Below are 20,718 nucleotides of genomic sequence, written 5' to 3' on the forward strand. Positions count from 1 at the left end.
CACTAAAAAACTCGTCATTCTATAAACATGCAAATATCATGGTATTTCTGTTAATAACTATAAACATGGTATTCACAAATTCTATAAATATAGTACTGTTTTGTTATTAACTCAAGCCACACAAATAAATATTAATATTATCAGGTTCTGGAAACTGTAAATATATATATATATATATATAATCTGAATAATAATTTGATAAAAATATATAGTTCGTACTGAAATTGTAAAAGGGTTTCCTAGCATAGCATATTTCCCTTACCTGACTACTAGAAAGCCCCTACTGAATATTTGTCCTACACTCGCAAGGTTTCCCACTCAACTCCCTGAAAACAACATTCACCAAAATAGATTATCATTATTTCTGTCTCCATCATTTCCTACAACTGCCAGAAGGCCAAAAACTTAATAAAAGGTCTTACCCTAATTCTAGGGAGAAATTCGACTCGATCCCACCAACGACCCGTCCTGGTAAACTTGGAGAGAACTTCGCCCGGAGTGTCGTGGTGGCCTCAGATCATCAATCCGGTGACTGACAGGGCCGAAATTGAAGAGAGATGGAGGAGAGGCCATAAAGAGAGAGAGTTTATGTTGAAAATCCTGCGTAAAAATCCGAGGTTTACACTATTTATATTGTGGCCTTCGTCGACGAGCCACATCATCTCGTCAACGAGTCTAATAGGCAATTCGTCGACAAACTCTCCCCTTCGTCAACGAAATTCAGAATCGCCCAAAACATTCTCTCGATATCTTCTCGTCGACGAAACATGCCCTCGTCGACAAGACCCTCTTGTACCTTCGTCGATGAATCTCCTGTGTTCATCAACGAGGTAATGAGAAAATTCATTGGGTTATTATATCCAAAATGCAATGTCATCGACGAAGTCGGCTGCTTCCTTTTGTTACTGTTTCCATTTCCCTCCATCTTTATTATTTAAATACCATTATTCTTTGGGTCGTTACAACTCACCTTACTCAGTAAGCCCTTAGGCGGTGTGTTTTACCTCGCTTTAATTATTTATTAACTCACGCTATTCATTTTCCATTTCATTCTTTTTTTCCATTTTCAGGTTCATTTCCATTTCTAATTATTTCCCTTTTCCATTTCCATTTCTAGCACATGAGTATCCTCGGTAACCCACACTACCGTGTCTGTAACTCATGGATGCCTTGAGGATTTTTCTCCACGCCATGCTTTCCCCCATGGTCAGGGTTGTGTGACCCGAAGGCTGGACTTAACCACGGTTGGCCGACCCGATTAAGTCAAATGTCATCACATATCTCATGTTTGTAGTACGACTGGCCAGCCAAAGCCCTGATTCGGACTCAAGGGGCACAACAACTCTACTATATGGCTCAACTTACTACCACGCCACACACTCCACGGGCCCGTGTGGTTGCACTACTCCACCAGCAACGATACCATGCTCTCAATATCATAACCCAACATTAGGGTTTCCATATCCATCCATCAAGGTTTCATTGCCACATACCAACAATCATTATGTGGTATTGACATTTCATGTCTGTATTCCCCGTGCGGAATTCCACATTTCATTTTTCCCAATTTAAAATACATATTGCAGAATTAACATGCAATATTCACATTTCCCTTTTCCATATTTCTTATAATCATGTTTCAAATGTTCACATTCCTCATATTCAGATTGTAGAATTTTACATTACAATATACACATTTCAAAACCAGTATTCTCAACACATTTATCATTTCAATAATACTTTCTCAATTCATGATTCATTTCACCACATTTATCATATAAATATCTATTTTCACAAATATTCAGTGTTTCTCAAACACATTCACATAGTTCACATTTCCCCATTTTCTCAGAAAATACATTTCCTGTGTATTTCACTTTCATCATTTTTCCACAATTCAATTCTCATATCATAACCCATTTCAATATCATATATTCCACAAGATAATTCATTTATCCTAGTTTAAACATTTTCCAACATAATTCACATGCCACACAAATTTCATCTGATATTTATATTATAAATAAATTTTAGGTAAAATATCATATACCATTTCACATATTTCTCAACCCATAATTTACATAAAAATACTGCTATAATTTATTTACCTTACTTGACTTACTGAAATGCTCACAATAACACCCAATTTGACGCTCCTCGGCGTTCTCAACTCAAAAACCTACAAAATCATATTTTTACCAAATTAATCACCTCATTTCCCACAACAATTTCAGTATAATACTACCTATATTTCAAATACCCCAAACAACTTATAATACTCTTAAATCTCTTACGTACCCTGGTTTGGGATGATGCCCAAGTTGACCTAACAAACGAACTACTCCAGCAGACTTGAAGAGAATCTTTTTAGGAGTAGCGTGGTACCTTTCGATTGTCGATTCGGGCTTTAACAAAGCCAGAATTCTAGAGAGAAGAGGAGAAGGATGAGTTTAGAGAGGGAGAGACCAGTTGCATGAAATTTGCTCACTAAAATCCTGAGGTCAGTACTTTTATAAGGCACGAATTTGTCGACGAGACATGTCACCTCATTGACGAGTCCATGAAGGAAGTTTGTCGACGAACTCGTAATCCTTGTCAACGAAATTTAGTCTCCCTTGAATAAACCTCAGTAAATTCTCGTCGATAAGACACGCGTCCACGTTGACGAGCCCAGTAAGCCTATTCGTCGACGAGCAATCTGCGCTTCGTCGATGAGGCCCTACTGAATCCCCTCTTCTCTCCTTTCTTTTATTATTTATTCGCTATAATTCTCCGAGTCTCTACATATGTATTCCACATTCTTGATTACTCTTCACCACAAGCCCTTCACCATGTGAAAATTCATCACTAGCCATTTTTTCTTCAATGAAAATCGAGCAATGCGCTTGTCACCTCTTCCATATTCAAACTTTCCTTGCCCCATGTAAGAGTGGTAACCAAGTTCTTATAAGTTTGAGACGTAGGTAGGGAATTTAATAGCATCAAGACCTTGTCTTTCTCCTCAAACTTTACATCAACACGCATCAAATCACTCACAATCTGATTGAATGTGTTGATATACTAGTTCAAATCTGAACCCTTCACCATCTTTAGCCAATACAACCTTTGTTTAAGAAAGAGTTTGTTCGATAAAGGCTTATACACTGCTTTCCAGTTTATGTCAAACTACTGTCGGAGAATCCTCATCCATAACCTGATACAACACATCATCAACCAAACACAGTTAGATGGTTGAGACTGCCTTTGCCTCCAATTCATTCAAAGTTGCTTCGTCCATGTCTTCTGGTTGAATTCCGTATAAGGCCTTCACCATGCCTTGTTGCACCAAGAGATCCTTCACCCTTCTTTACCACCAACCGAAATTCCCGGTTCCATCAAACTTGACAACGTCAAATATCATAGATGAAGATCCAGAGGTCATTACAACAATGCTCTAATACCAATTTGTTGTGTAAAAATCCCAAATATGTACAACGAAATATATATATTTGTATGAAAAGAATCAAACACAACATGCAACACTTTAATGGTGAATTTACAGAACAATCCACAACCACAACAAGTAAATGAAAGTAAGAACAATCACAATAATGCAAGGAATTACATGGTTAGACAATGCTTACATTTACTAAAGCAAACGATAAGGATTCATTGTCTTCTTGTGTAAATTACAAGAAAAATACAATCCGCTCAACTCTTACAACCATCATACTTTAAATATATCAAATAAGACATATAAATAGAGCTCCCGGAGGTTTTCCCTCAAAACTCCAGCCATACTAACGTCCTCCCTTTCAAAATTCAAAAATATACACTGTGTTTCCAAATCAAATCATCAACGGTTTCAGACATAATGTAATTTATTTGAATTCTAGTGCCAAACCGTCGATAGTCCTAGCCAAACCGTTGACTCTTTCCCTACTGCTCTACTAACACCTTGATTTTCTACCATGTTTTCTTCCTTGTTCATACATTCCACTCAGCATATGAGTCACATATCACAACATATGCCAACTTTTTAATTAAGATCTATGTACAAAATGAAATAAATCACAAAAATGAATTTAAAGTTTTAAAATACTATAACAATAATTTGTCACAATGACTAAATTTGACAACATGATTTGCACACGGATAGAGTTGAAGATAGGGGTGTACAAAAATTATCAAAAAATCGAAAACCGAACCGAAACCATAAACGGTTTGGTTTTTTGGTTTTCTGTTTCGGTTGCGGTTTTCAAAAATAACAATGTTCGGTTTCAGTTTCGGTTTCGATTTTATGTTGAAACCAAACAAAAAAAAAAAACGAAAAACTGATTTATATAAGATATATATAATATGGTTAGTAAAAATATAGCATGCAATATAGCCATATAGCCATTATAGAAAATAAAAATCCTTAATAAATTTTTAAGAACTTTATGAAAAATAAATGTTATTTTTGTTAAAAGTGTCCAACAAATTTTATTTTGTTAAAATTATGAGTCCCTATAAAAAATTAAAATGTTCAATAAATTTTCAACAACTTTATGAAAAATAAAGGTTATTTTTTTTGTAAAAAAAATCGGTTTGAAACCGAAAAAGCACAACCGAACCGCCACATTTTCGGTTTTCAATTAAAGCATAATTTTGGTTCGATTTCTATTTCGGTTTAAAAATCCCAAAATCAAAAATTTTGATTCGATTTTTGGTTCTGCCTAAAACCGAACCGCACCGAATCGTGTACAATCCGAGTTGAAGATCGTGTACAGTCCTAGTTGAAGATGCCTCGTTACGACTATAGAAAACTTGGTCTATCCAAATAATTATGTGGTAAAAAAAAAAAAAAAAGGAGGAGCCACAGGTTTGAAGTGAGCGGCAATGGGGGTTTTCCCGCGCTGGCAGCGGCCCTCAAGCAAGGAGTTAGCTTTTCAACCCCCAAACCAAAAAAGAAGTGCAAATACCATATTTGCAGGAACAGAGAGCATACGCCAGAGGCTGTTCAGAGCTCCTGGATGGCAGCCATGGCTACTCAAACCTCAACAATCGAGGAACACGATACCCATGGTCAAATTACAGATGCCCACCTCAAATTTCCATCGTTTCCATACACACCCTACGCCATACAGATCGATTTCATGAATGCCCTCTATCAATCTCTCAACAGAGGCGGCATCTCCATGCTCGAAAGCCCCACTGGTAGTACCCTCTCTCTCCCTAGTACATACACAAGCGCACGCACAATCTGTTGTTCGGATTTTTTTTTTTTTGGTTTGCAGTTGAGGTTTTAAGCGATTGGTTTTGATGAAGCAGGGACCGGTAAAACGCTAAGCATCATTTGCAGCGCTTTACAGTGGCTTGTTGATCAAAAACAGCAAGGGAAGTCCGAGGCAAGGGATAACTCTGAGCAGGGTCGAACAGCGGCGGGCTCGGATGACGAGCCGGATTGGTTGAGGAACTTCGTTGTAGAAAAGGGCAATCAAGGTCAAGACAAGGGAGGGAAGAAGGTGAAGAAGACAAAATCGGGGTTTGCATATGCGAAACGGGATAAGAAAAGGGATCCAGCGAAATTTAGGGATTTTTTCTCGTGTAGCGAAGACGATGGTGATTTTGACGGGTTGAGAGGGAGAGACAGGTCGAAGAAGAAGAGTGATGTAGTCGAGATGAATGACGATGACGAGTTTTTGCTTGAAGATTATGAGAGCGAAGAAGAAGGGGGTGCCTCTGGTGGCGTGAGATCGAAGAGAAAGGGCGGTGTAGTTTGTGATAGTTTGTTCAGTGATGATGAAGATGAAGGAGATAAGTTTGATGAGGAGGAGGAAGAAGGGAGATTGAAGGTTTATTTTTGTAGCCGGACGCATTCTCAGCTATCCCAGTTCGTGAAGGAGTTGAGAAAGACAAATTTTGCTACTGAGTTGACAATGGTTTGTTTGGGGTCTAGAAAGAATTTCTGCATCAATGAAGGTATAATATTCTTACTGGACCGTCTCCTTGCCCTCCCAAGTGAGTGTCAGGGGTTCAATTCCCCTTGGTTGCATGATGGAGTACATAGGGGGTGGGGTTTCGGTAGTTTGATGGCCTGCTCTTATGGGAGCCCTTGTACAGGCCTGCCTCAAGTATTAGAGGGGTTGCCTGAATTTTATTTTTAGTAGCAACTTTTTTTATACACAATCATGATTGAATGAATAGTCCCATCTTTTATGGGCAATTGTAGAAATGAGTAGCCATTTTTATTGATTTTAGAAAACTAGAAAGTTTGGCATTTTGTGTATCTTAGAAGTAATTCTATGATGTTAGTTGTGTTGATGGCTCCAGTTTTCTGTATTTCATCATTTTGCACCATGGGTCAATGCCCTCAAACTCTGTAAAACAAATGAGCGGTTCGATTTTCACAAGATATCCAAGCACATTTTTTTATTGAACAACAATATCAATTTTTCTATGACTAAAATCCTTCTTTTGTGGATGTATTTCAGAGGTTTTGAAGCTTGGGAGCAGCACTCGTATCAATGAAAGGTGTTTGGAACTCCAAAAGAATGAGAAAAATGAAGTATCAAAAATAAAGGTGCCATACGTCAGCGCATGCTTTAATTCCATGATCTCAAATAGATGTAATTATATTTGATTTGCAGATTGCAAATGTTGATTCAAATCCAAACCTCTTCTTTGCTTGAGTTCTTTCTTGCAATCTTGTAATTCTTGGTTTTCAAGACTACTTCAGGAACTGGGAGAGTCATTCATTGAGTGGAGAATTTCATATTATGCACAGTTGTACTGGAAAAATTTTAAAATGTGGCTGCTAAGGAAATTGCAAAGAATTGAGCCCTATAACATGCTAGCTTTATGAACTTTCTAATTTCTTAAGGGTGTAGATGTTTTACGCATGCCATGGATCTTCTAGGCTATACTCTAATCTTCTCACACAAGTCCAGTTTTCTGTTCATGCGAACAACTTTTTATGTTGCCTTAGAGCATCAGTTAACCTTAGATGTGTGCTGCATAATTTATGGAGGAAAGAATCAGTCTAAAATGATGCCACCTCCATTTGCTAGTGTTCTGCATGTGAGCCGCTTCATATCAAGTGTAGCCCCCCATCTTGAGACAAGTAGATCACCCCTAAGCACTTGAAAAACAAATATTCCATGAGCATATTATGATTATCATCCATAATAATGGTTCTGTTTTGCAGTGTGCCATATGCTAAAATGTATGCTAGTATTAATGAGTTGGGAATAAGATTACATGTTAATTGAGAAAGTTACTTCAAGCGAAACATTTACTGGTAATTTTTAGCACCGTAGTTTGACCACTTTATTAGGTTTCTTTTAAGGAAGTTGTAAAATAAGTTGTCAATCTTTTTAGTGTGTCTGTGGAACAGACTCTAGTTATTTTGGCAGTGTTGAATTCAGGTCAGATATTGTACATTATTTTTGGGTGCATTTCAATAGTTTATTTTGTGAGATAGGCCTGAAAATTAAATATCAAAGATCAATCGATTAATGACATATCTATGCCCTTAAATATTCATATGGGTTGACATGGAAATACATCTTCTATGTTTGAAAGTCCTTGGTTCATATGTGCATCCATCCAATTTTAGACTTTTCTTGCTGGATCTGATGGATTTTCGTGACTGAAGTAGCAATGTGAATTTGCAGAGTGTAGGTGCTGGGGGAAGAATACGCCGGACTAATGCTTCCTCTGGGTGCCCAATGCTAAGGAAGCATAAACAACAAAAGGAGTTCAGGAGCGAGATCAATCAACAGGGTGTGTTGGATATAGAAGATCTTGTTCGACTTGGAAGGAGGATGGGGGCTTGCCCCTATTATGGCTCCCGAAGCATGGTTTCTGCAGCTGATCTTATCATTCTTCCCTATCAATCTCTTCTATCAAAATCATCTCGTGAATCACTTGGTCTGAATTTGAAGAATAGTATTATTATAATAGACGAGGCTCACAATCTAGCCGACTCCCTCATTAGCATCTATGATGCAAAAATTACTTTGTCACAGGTAAACAATTTAATGTCCCTATATTTAGTTACATTGTATTATGGTTTGTGCCTTCATGGAAAACTACCTGGGACTCTTTTTTATTTAAATGTTTACCCAGTTTAGATGTTCGATTACTGGTCTAAATTCCATTTATAAATTTCGCTCACAATAATCTTAAGCAATTCTAAAGGAGTAATAGTCTCCCGCTAGATGACTTAGATTAATGTTACATGTCTGGTTTATAAGATCCATTTTACTGGAGATTTCTCAGAGAAGTGAGATCAGAAGTTTACAGTTAATCTATCTTCCGTTCAGTTGGAGCAAGTACATTCTCACATTGAAGGGTACTTTGGGCGATTTCGCAATCTTTTGGGACCTGGAAATCGAAGATACATCCAAACTCTGATAGTTCTGACTCAGGCTTTTCTTCATTTTCTACATAATAATGAGCATGGGGGTAATGTTGATTCTTGCCGTGACACTGAGAAAGTTACTGGAGCAGAAGGTGCTTTTGATTCTTCCATGGCAATTAATGATTTTTTATTCTCCCTCAATATTGACAACATCAACTTGCTCAAACTGTTAAAATATATAAAGGAAAGCAATATTACACACAAGGTGAAAACTTACTCTTACTAAGTAGTTTTCTTATCACTACCTTCCGTCATTCAATGTTCTCTTCCTCCCTTTGCCCGTGTTTTAACTTTTAAGGTCAAAATGTACATGGCAGGTCAGTGGGTATGGGGATAAAATGACAAGTTTCCAAAGAAGTTTGACAGTTGACGGTTGTGGGGAAAGCAATGAAGAGGAAAGTGTTTTATCCAGTTTTCGGGCATTGATTGATATGTTGATATCACTGACAAATAATGATGGTGATGGGAGGATAATGATCTCAAGGGCAAGACGAACAAGCTCTGGGCAACACGTAGGATACCTAAAATATGTTATGCTGTCTGGAGAAAAGATGTTTTCTGAGGTTTGCCAGAATTTTCTCGTTTTAACATGTATGGACATCATAAATTTGTATGGCTCATATTGGAATTTCAACTGTCTTTATACAGATAGCGGATCAAGCACATGCTATCATACTGGCAGGGGGGACTCTCCAGCCTGTAGATGAGACACGAGAACGACTCTTCCCCTGGTTACCACTGGATCAGTTGTACCTCTTTTCCTGCAATCATATTGTCCCTTCTGAGAGTATTTTGCCCCTTGCTGTTTCCCATGGACCATCTGGCCTGTCTTTTGATTTTAGCTACAGCTCTAGAGCCTCATCCAATATGGTGAGATAAATTGCAGCTTTATTTCATCATTCTTCTACAGATATTGCCATCATTACTTCTTTCTCATTGCCAGAAAGTTCTTACTAATAAATTTCTTGTATATTGGAGTGATTTGTTTTATACCTGATTAAAAGATCATCATGAGCATCCATTTTTTTTAAAAAAATTCTTGATGAAAATTTTTTTACCATAAGAATGGCTCAATTGTTGTTTTAATGGGTAGAATTCTCTGGATGTTTCCATGACTTTTGAAACTTAACCACGGTAGGCGGCTTTCTAATGTTTGTTGGCTTGATATACAGATAGAGGAGCTGGGGCTTTTGATCTGCAATTTAGTGACAGTGGTTCCTGAAGGAATTGTTGTTTTTTTCTCCTCATTTGATTATGAAGGACAAGTCTACAATGCCTGGAAAGCTTCAGGAGTGCTTGGGAGGATTATGAAAAGAAAACGGGTATTCAGAGAACCTAGAAGAAGCACAGATGTTGAAATTGTTCTCAAGGACTACAAGGAAACAATTGATTCATTGGCTGGAGTGGATCCAAAAGATCTGGCACACTTTAATGGTGCAATACTCCTAGCTGTAGTTGGTGGAAAGATATCAGAGGGTATCAACTTCAGTGATGGGATGGGTAGGTGTATAGTCATGGTTGGATTGCCGTACCCAAGTCCGTCTGACCTTGAGTTAATGGAAAGGGTGAAATACATTGAATGGCAGGGAGATACAACCAAAAGACAGCCTCCAGCAGGCAATGAATGTGGCAATAAAGATGTTCAAGGTGGGTTTGACATCCTAAGAAGTTGCAAGCGCAGAGGAAAAGAGTACTATGAGAATCTTTGCATGAAAGCTGTAAATCAGTCTATTGGTGAGTGCTAACTAGTTAACTATCATTTCTTATCTATAAAATCATTGTAAAAATGGGGCCAGCAGACCATAAAATAGCATAGCAGAGTTGTCTGTAACATGACTCAAATGCAGCTGAGGCAGAAACTGGCACTCTCTGGGTTCACAAATTCATAAGTAGGTATTCAGGACCAAAAACTTGCCAACTAATTCTCTAAAATATCCAAGATATCACATCCTTTGTATGATTTTCAGATAATTTCTAGTATGTGTAGGATTTATCAATAATCAGTTTCTAGCTGCAGCAATTCTCTGATCAGGCGATGGTACAATAGCCTGCCATCATGTGCCACTGTAATCCTAAGAAAGATCAAGCACTACAGTTTTACCATGCTTATGCCATCGTGATTTCATGAAAATAGGGTCTTGCATGGACTGACAAGGGTCTAAAATCATAAGCACATAAGTACTCGAAAATCTTGCTTTTGATTGACTTGCTTTTTGTTCCAGGAAGAGCAATTCGGCATGTAAATGATTATGCAGCAGTTTTGTTGGTTGACTCACGGTATGCATCTGATCCCTTGAAGAGAAGCTTTTCTCAACCAACTAGCAAGCTTCCTCAGTGGATTAAAAGTCGTCTTTCTATTGCTGATAACTATGGGAAAGTTCATAGGATGCTGCATCGATTTTTCAAGTTCAATAGAAATGGAGGGTGTCCTTAGGTGTCATACCTCTCAATCTGCTAAAGCCAAGTATTGAATGACCACATTATATACAAATAAGCAGCAACTTTTTGTGCTTTCTTTCATTGGATGCCTATCTAAGAAACCGAGTGGCTGTTATGGGGATGTAGCAGGGGCACAATTGAAGGGCAGCTGGTAAAAGCAGCCTGATGTAGATATAAAGTTAAACTGTACAGTTACTAAAGAAAAACAGAATTTACTGTACTATCATTTGAAGAGTTAAATATTATTGGGATTGCATTTAGTTACATCTATGCATTTACTATTCTCTCCAGAGCCCAAATATAAGATTTGAAAGGTTTATTTGTGCATGCAACATCGATGTATGCTCTGTTTCTGTCAATTGAGTTAGTATGCGAGTAGTGTGAATTTAATATGGATTTCCATTGATGCAAAATTTGGGATAACTTATGATAAGTACTTTTTCAAAATATATATATATTTGTAAAAGTAATTTAGAATAACTTATTATTATTATTTTTATTTTTATTTTTGGTATGCATATGTATATTGTACATGTCAATATTTGAAGAAGTTAGGCAACATTTAGCACCAACATTATTTAATCATTTACTCCAGTGCATATTACAGAGATTGTCGAATGATCAATTATTCTTTGAAATGTGATGCCTGGATTTTATGGTCCTCCTACTCCTACTATTATTTTTGTTTAACTGACTGTTGCTAGTGTCATTGTTATTCAAATCCTTGCTCTAACTTGGGCGAAAAATATATCTTAGGAACAAAGAACTAATTAAAAATAAATCAAAACCACTATGTAAATGTGATTTTTGTGGCTTTTTCATAACTAACAAAAACGTACTTTGTTTCTTTTAGGACGTCGTGGTTATGATTCTTACATGATTGGTAAGATGGAATTTATTCACGAGCAGATAAGATTCTTCTTTTCCTAGTAAAATGGTTGGGCACTGACATCAATGTTTGTATATCAGGAGTCTTGAATATGGGTTGGTACGGATAGCATAGTCATGATCGATCATATTGGGTGCAGAACCATACATAAACCCAAATGATTCACCAATTAGACCTTTTGTTTTGTTTTGTCTTGTCCTGTCTTGATTTTTTCCTGTTGAATTGTTCTTATGATTGAGATTTTGCAGATAAAAGTAGCAAGTCTGGCGGTTTAGCTCTCTAACAAAGCAAAAGAGCAGATGCTGTTTGTCTCTAAACTGGAACAAATTTTGATTTCTAAAGCTAAGGGCATACTTGTATTATTGATAGGGAGGGGTCCGTCTGTAAACCGACTGGCTACCTCCGGAACACCTAGTTTTCACTTAAATACATGTTTGATCCCATGAGAAAATCGAACTTACGGCATCCAATTTGATGGCTCGACCCACAACTTGCCCTTGCCACTGGGCTACCTTTGAGGGGCAAAGGCAGGTCCAAAATTAAGTCACAAAGGAAGGAAGCCACTCACTTGAGGGGTTGATGGTGGGATTTCAACTGGGCAACCGTGAGAAATTGACTTCTCAGTGCCACAATAGAGGTGCCCCTTATCCCTTTTTCACAAGTAGCATAGTTCTGGCACCAAACAATTGAAAGATAGGGGTCCATACAGCTCTTTGTTATAAATGCATTGAAGATCAACTTGATATCAACTGCCCTAAAAAAGAGAAAGCATGATAAAGAGAGATTGTATTTGCAAACAAAAGCAGTTTTGTTTTGACTGCTGAATCATAGGAACAATGGTAATATAATTCAAAATAAATTTTAGTATTATGATTTCAGTTAGTCCCAGATAAATAAAATTGAAAGATAATCACGTGGGCCCTCTGGTTTATTAGTTGGGACTTGGGACCCATGGTTGAAAAGGCTAACTACAACTAAACTGGTACCTTTAGCTTTTCATCTTAATCAATGCCACTCCACTTTTAACAACGGGCAGTCAAAAAAAAGAAAGTATTCACGGTCATTGGATTCCCTGCTCTCTGTATGTATTCATAGAACATTTTGCAAACAGGATGTCTTTGTGTTACTACTCGACTGCCGTTGGATTGGAATACTGTCACTTTGTAAATTGTGATTACGTGAGCTTTTAATCATATGGTCTGTTGTTTTCATTCTAGAAGCCTTTTGCAAGTGGAAAGAGACCCAGCTAAGACAATGCAGGTGTATATGAACAAAAAAAGAGAGAAGTGAAGGCCAAAGCATGAGATGATTTCCTCTGAGTTCCCGTTGCCTTTGTTATTGGGTAACCTCGAGAGATTTCAACTGTCTCCATCTGTCTCATCTGTATATTAGAAGCAGCATTGCAGACGAAAAGAAGCCAAGAAGATTTGAGCTATTTCTGTTGTGTAGAGATATCAAGCAAGAGGGAGAGAGAGAGAGAGAGCGCTTGCTGAAAAACCATAGAGCCACAAATGTTGCTCCGAAAAACTATTTGCAAAACCAGAAATTTCCTGCACAAAACCCTCAAAAACCTCGAGTCTCTTATCATTGGAGAGTACCAAAAGTTGCCAAAGACCCCTCCCTTCAACCCATTCTCTTGCAGCAGGAGTAGCAGCCTGAAAATTCATCAGTTGGATCATGTCTATGCAGACGTCTCAAGCCAAGGGGAGTCTGATCAAGATATTGCAAGGACGAGAAAGAAGAAGAAGAAGAGGATAATGTCATCAGATGAGCCAATGAAGGACGAAGATTCTTGTAATGAAAGCCACATGAAATCTGGGAAGCAGCCACTTGTGCAGAACAAGCAAAAGGAGAAAGGAGACAAAAAGAAAAGCAAAGGAATAAGCACCAAGGAAGGAAAAAGGGGAGAGCCAAGTTGTAAGAATGCAAATGGAGGAGCATATGTCTTAGCACAGAAGATGAAGGAACTGGAGAAGATGGATGGGGGTGATCTGAATCATGGGTTGGACATAGAAGAGGTGCTCCACTACTATTCTCTACTTAAAAGTCCAGTCTACCTCGATATTGTTGACAACTTTTTCACGGACATGTACTCAGATTTCTTCCATCCACGGACATCTGGCAGCACTAGGCATTCACAGCGAAAACTAGGTCCGGTGAAGTTGTAGGTGCAATAGCCACCGCTCTTCCTTGTGAATATGGAATGTTGTTGGTCTGTGTGTGTTTTTGTTTCTTTTCTTTTCAATCTTTGTGTGTGTGAGCATGCATGTGCTTGTGTGCACATGGACAATGTTATCGTGCAAATATGGCTTTGCTTTCAACTTCTTACATCACTTGAGTGTATCCTGATAACTCTGTGTGGCGAGAACATGGTCATTTACGAATGCTCTGTTCTACATTGTCGGTTGTCTATGATCTGCATACATCGTTTTTTCCCATGAAGGTGCTGGAACACAGCACAGTTATGAGGGTATTAATATACTTTTTACTCTTTGAGGGCATTATGAGGCACTATGATAGGGTAATCTCTATACAGATGGACACCTTCTCATTAGGGGTGAGCATAATTCGGTGAAAACCGAATTAATCGGCCGAAATTGGTTGGTTCGGTTTGGGTAAAAAACTCGATTCGGTCGGTTCGGTTGGGTTTTTACAAAAATTTGGTTAATCGGTTTCGGTTCGGTTAACAAAAAAAAAATAATTCGGTTAACCGAATTATTAATTAATTAAATTTTAAGTATAAATTATGAACTTGAGAGTCTCGGAGAAGGGGATGACGACGCCGAGCTTGGTGCGGTTGCGGGGGAAAGTGATGGTGTTCCGGCAGACGGAGAGGAGGATGAGGGTCATGTTGAACTTGAGAGTCTCAGCGGCGCCCTTGGTGGTGGACCGGTGGTGACGCATAAGCCCATGACGTCGAACACCGACCGGTGCTTGTACTGGATGAACTTCCAAGTAAAGAGGGTGGCACAAATGGCGAGCCACAGTAGGATTACCCACACGCGCTTCCAGTTGTCCTCCACGAAGTACTGGAGGTTGCGGTAGCCTCTCAAGAGCAAGTTGGGTACTTGGGTTCCGTGGTGGGCACTAGCTTTTGACTAAGTAATTGGCTGTTCGTCGCCAGGTTCGCCGACTGCCCCGACGCTTGCAGGCTTGCAGCAACAGCATCTCCAGAGTCTAGCCTCTCGGCCCTCAACGTCTCAGCCACCAGCTCGCTGTGCAAAACCAGACCCCAGCCTCTCAGCCACCAGCCATCATTTTTATTAATAAAATTAATAAATAAGGTATTTAATTAATCTGGATTTGATTTTTTAATTTTTTTTATAATAATCAATTTTAAATAATTTCGATTAAAATCGGTAATTTGGTTGGGTTTGGTTCGATTTCCTCCTCCAATTCAGTCGATTCGGTTAATGGTATTATTTAACCGAATTTTTTGGTTAATTCGGTTAATTACCCGAATTTGGCCAAACCGACCGTTTGCTCACCCCTACTTCTCATCTCATCTCTGCCATGGGACATCATCCTAGTGAAGCTTGGATTCACTCAGAGCCCTCTGTTTGATACTAGCCAGCCCCATGAGAAAAGGCCTAGAGATCCCTTGGACGGCGCTCGCTTAATCCAAAATCTGCTTCTTAATCTTGTTAGAAAATTGAATGGGTAGGAATAGTATCACACAACTAAAATAAGAAATGAGAAAATAGGAATTGATACCAAGATTTACGTGGAAAACCCCCAAACAAATCGAAGGAAAAACCACAGGTAAGAGTAGAAGGAATCCACTATGAAAAATAATGATACAACTTCTCTCTAATTACAAGAGGAGAACGATGATACCTCTCTCTTGAATTAGGAGTATATAAATCTCTCTAAAATTAGGAGAAACTTAAAAAACAAGCTACAATAGGGACACTTTACAGGAGAGTACTTGATTTCTCTTTCTAAAGGTGGAGTTGGAGATGTTTGGGATGATATCTTCCTTCAGCACCACTTCCCTATTTATAGGGGTTTTGTAAGCCTCCTTTTTCAAAGTCGTCAAATGAATAGTACAACCCCCATATGAATAGTGCAGCCACCAAATGAATAGTGCAGCCATCATATAAATAGTACAACCACCATATGAATAGTACAACCCCTATGTTGGACTTTGAATACTAGAAATGACTTTACAATTCAACATTTTCCCACTTAAAGTCATTTTCAAACCTTTTTTTTTTTTTTTTTCTCATCCTTTCTAGTCTTGCCAGTTCCATGCCACTTACATTTCTATTAGGTCATAAGAGAATCTACACCATATGAATTTGTCAATGTTGATTGATTAGTTTTGGTGTGAATCTTATGCATGTCCACACTTCCTTATTCCACAACTTCTCGAACGAAGTGATACTGTACTCTAATGTGTTTTGTCTTAGAATGAAAAGCCGGATTCCTTACAATATGCAAGACACTCTGATTGTCACAATAGAGAGGAATTTTCTCTTGATTGTGCCTGACTTCTTCCAATAGTCTTTTAATTCATATTGTCTCCTTACAAGTCTATGTAGTTGCCATATATTCAGCTTCAGTCGTAGACAATGCCACAATAGTCTGCAACTTTGATACCCAACTTACTCCTTCTCCTGCAAGAGTAAACACATAATCTATAGTTGATTTTCTTTTGTCAAGATCACCTGCAAAATCTGAATCAACATATCCACTAACAATAAATTTTGATCCTTCATAACATAATGCAGCATCTAAGGTCCCTTTGATGTATCTTAGGACCCTCTTCACAGCATTCCAATGCTCTCTACTAGGATTCCCCATGAATAGACTAACCGTACCAACTGCTTGAGCAATATCTGGTTTTGTACAAATCATAGCGTACATTAGGCTTCCCACTGCTAATGCATACGATACTCGAGACAATTCCATCCTCTCTGCTTCATTGTTAGGACACATACTTGAGAATAATTTATAATTGACCATAAGTGGGGTAGAAATTGGCTCACAATCTTGCATGTTGAAGTGTCGCAAGACTTTCTTCAAATAATTATTTTGAGAAAGCCAAATCTTCTTGTCTTTTCTGTCACGGTTAATTTGCATCCCTAAAATCTTGTTTTCTGGTCTCAAATCCTTCATATCAAACTCCCTAACCAATTGTGCCTTCAATTCTTGGACTCTTTCGTTGTTGGGGCCTACAACCAACATATCATCCATATACAACAATAAGATAATGAAATCATTATTACCAAACCTCTTGTAGTACGTACAATGGCCTGCACTAAGTTTGTTGTATCTGAGGCTAATTATAAAGGAATAAAATCTCTTGTACCAACATCTTGGCGCCTGCTTTAAGCCGTACAAAGATTTAGTTAACCTACAACCCAAGTTTTCTTTTCCTTTTTCTTCAAAACTTTCTGGTTGGAGCATGTAAATCTCTTCTTCAAGTTCTCCATGAAGAAAAGCAGTTTTCACATCTAACTACTCTAGATATAAATCAAACATAGCACACATAGCCAATATGGTTATGATAGTAGAAAGTCTAACAAATGGAGAAAATGTCACGCCCCGAACCCCGAAATGGGACCCAAGGGTGAAAATATAATCTAACATGTCCTTGTATTAGATAAAACATCCAAAGATACAGTATAATGGATGATAGTCCGACCCCATGGGGTTCCCAGGAACCCTAAACACATCCAATCACAATGATATACGTAGCAGAAAAAGGTCATCTATATACACATATGCAATACCATACCAGAGTTTATATAAGAGCAAAACATGGCTCTATCACAACGTACAAACGGGTGCCCAAATACATCTCAAAATGGCAACCCACAAAAAATACAGTCTTAGCACTTACTCAAGTGTTAAACGCAGTACACCGGCCACTACGCTTCCTACACCAGGACGCTAGTTCCGGTTACTCAAAGACCCTGTAAAAATGTACGTACAATAGGGGTGAGACACCTCTCAGTAAGGAAGAACACGGGTTATATCGGTGTGTGGCATTTGAGTGTTATCATGATACAACATACACGCAGTTAAATGCATTCCAGTACTAATTTCCATAGTGCATACACACACATATACACATACACATGATCAGAAATCCTGGTGTCGTCACACCCTTCGGCCCGAAGCTGGCCCGCGACATACGGTGTTGGCCCGTAGCCAACCCGTGAACACGGTGCCACCGGCACATGGCTAGTCCCCGACTCCCATGGCATCGTACCGGCTTTAACTGGTGGATCCACACCCTTCGGCCTAGTCTGTCAGAATAGGCTCACGCCCTCGGATATAGAGTCGAACACTCTTGCCTACATGGCAGGTGATAAAACACACACCCTCGGATATAGAGCCGGACACTCTCACTACCTGGAACAATTTTGGAACTGCGTTCCTACTAGCATTTCAACATAACACACACACATGCATGCTCATATAACCAAAAAAACCACACCCATTTGGTAATCTAAATCATGGCTCTTCAAACACATACAGTTTAAACAAGTCAACACATGACCATCCCTATAACACAGTATAAATCAACATATACGTTTGGTTTTCAACAAAACCAGTGATGCAACCCGTCGCCCCCTTTTTGCCAAAAATGTGATAATGAAAAACTCATAGTTTTTCCCGTTAGATCCCCCCAAAATGAGTAGCCGAAACACACACAGGACTGTGAACCACAGTTCCACCGAGTCCGATTTCAAAAATAACTAATATAAACATAGTTCCCCTTACCTTTTTCCCGAATAACAAATCCTGAACTCTAAGGCCCCTAAACAGCAAACCGAGTTCCAAAACCTACAAATCACAATATAGAATATACTCACAAGACAATTACCTACAAAACTACAGGATCAGAATTGAAAACCGAGCCTTACTTCGATTTTACGCCGAAACCCGAAAATCTCTGAAACGAGATTCCAATCCATAAAAGTTGTAGAGAATCCTTCCACAATCCTCATGGTAACTTCATATTCCCAATTCCAACAACGATTGGCGAAGAAATCTAGAGAGAAGGAGAGTAGGGAGAGTTCTAGAGAGAGAGAGAGAGAGAGATAGAGATAAGATTTGAGTTTCTTAGCTTGGAAGTAAAGAATATTCTATTTATAACTCTTTTGACCTGGCCCAATTCGTTGATGAAAAGGTGCCTTCGTCGACGAATCGGTGGCCTTGTCGACGAATCTGAGATCACCGATTTTTTTGAGACTCCTCGGCTTCTCCTCATCGACGAGTCTCTAAATTTCGTTGACGAGAAGAACAAAGGCTTCATCGACAAAATCTAGCTTTGTCGACGAGGCTTGCTCTTTTACCAAAATGTCCCTCTCTTTAAATATTAAAACCCATTATCACTGTTCGGGTTCTAACAATCTCCAATCCTTACAAAAATTTCGTCCTCGAAATTTGCCATCTCTCATTTACAGACTCATACATACAATCAACACACATACGAACTATCAACATATATATACCACTCTTAGAGAAAAACTGGCGACCACTACAGTGTAGCCCCATCATACACATACACAAACATACCCTCACTTATGGTAGAGAAATATCGTTGTTACATATACAACGGTCTCAAGAGTTCACAATACACACACTCCCGACGACTAACCACTTATCCCAACCCATAGTAGGATCATGTACAAGTGCTCAAAACAACAGTGGATACTTCCGGCGTATTTTCGTTTCCAGTTCCCAAGAAGCTTCCTCAATCTCGTGGTTTCGCCACAATACCTTCACCAACGGTATCTCTTTGGTATGAAACTTCTAAACTTTATGGTCCAGAACCTGAATAGGTATCTCCGCATATGCTAAAGTATCCCCCATTTCCAACTCATCGTAACCAATAACATGTGAAGGATCCAACACGTACGTCCTCAACATGGATACGTGAAACACATCATGGACCCTTGAAAGTACTAGAGGTAATGCAACTCTGTAGGCTATCGGACCCACTCGATCTAGTACCTCAAATGGTCTGATATACCTTGGGCACAACTTGCCCTTCCTCCCAAATCTCATCACCCCTTTCATCGGAGCAATACGCAGAAAAACCTTACCTCCCACTTCGAACTCTAGCTCACGGCGGCGAACATCTGCATATCTCTTCTGCCGACTTTGAGCTGATGTAACCCTCTCCCAGATCAAACTCACCTTCTCAGACGCCTGCTGCACGAGTTCAAGTCCTAACACCTGATGTTCACCAACCTCATCCCAACACAAAGGAGATCGACACCTCCGACCATACAAAGCCTTGAATGGTGCCATCCCGATACTAGACTAGAAGCTGTTATTATAAGCGAACTCTACAAGTGGCATAAACTGCATCCAGCTACCACCGAAGTCTAACACACAAGCTCGCAACATATCTTCCAATATCTGTATCGTGCTCTCTGACTGCCCATTAGTGTGGGGGTGGAACGCTGTACTGAAAGTAAGCTTTGTCCCCAATGCCTCCTGCAAGCTCATCCAAAATCGAGAAGTAAACCTCGAATCCCGATTTGATACTATGGACACCGGTACTCCGTGCATTCTCACAATCTCATGCACATACAAATCTGCTAGCCTACTTAAAGGATAGCCAACCTTCATCGGTATGAAATGAGCAGATTTCGTCAATCTATCCACGATCACCCAAATAGCATTCTTCCCGTGAAGCGCTAGTGGCAAACCGGTTACAAAATCCATGGAAATATGCTCTCATTTCCACACTGGAATAGGCAAAGGCTGCAATGGCCCTACCAGTCTCTGATGTTCAGCTTTCACCTGCTGACACGTCAGACACTGCTCCAAGAATTGAGCAATCTGCTGCTTCATACCAGACCACCAGAAGGTCTCGCGCAAGTCCCGATACATCTTTGTACTACTAGGATGTACCGTGTACATAAAACAATGCGCCTCTTCTAGAATCGTCCTTCTGATCTCATCATCGTTCAGAACACACAATCTAGTCCCAAACCTTAATACACCCCCTTTAGAGATGTTAAATTCTGTAGCCAGT

At 39.1% G+C, this 20,718-nt stretch overlaps 2 protein-coding genes across 2 annotated transcripts; both read left to right on the forward strand.

Moving 5' to 3' along the window:
* The first annotated feature begins 4,941 nt into the window (after positions 1–4,941).
* On the forward strand, positions 4,942–14,052 carry LOC131157611 (uncharacterized). The gene is made up of 9 exons (XM_058111897.1): positions 4,942–5,178; positions 5,293–5,943; positions 6,456–6,544; positions 7,638–7,991; positions 8,289–8,591; positions 8,704–8,949; positions 9,035–9,256; positions 9,559–10,120; positions 10,609–14,052. Exons 1-9 carry the CDS (start codon positions 4,995–4,997, stop codon positions 10,818–10,820), a joined length of 2,823 nt encoding a protein of 940 aa, XP_057967880.1. The 5' UTR covers positions 4,942–4,994; the 3' UTR covers positions 10,821–14,052.
* On the forward strand, positions 13,226–14,052 carry LOC131157613 (uncharacterized). Its single transcript, XM_058111898.1, has one exon. It carries the CDS (start codon positions 13,226–13,228, stop codon positions 13,880–13,882), a length of 657 nt encoding a protein of 218 aa, XP_057967881.1. The 3' UTR covers positions 13,883–14,052.
* Positions 14,053–20,718: the final 6,666 nt, after the last annotated feature.

The sequence above is a fragment of the Malania oleifera genome, chromosome 6 (genome assembly GCF_029873635.1).
Source record: "Malania oleifera isolate guangnan ecotype guangnan chromosome 6, ASM2987363v1, whole genome shotgun sequence".
NCBI lineage: Eukaryota > Viridiplantae > Streptophyta > Magnoliopsida > Santalales > Ximeniaceae > Malania > Malania oleifera.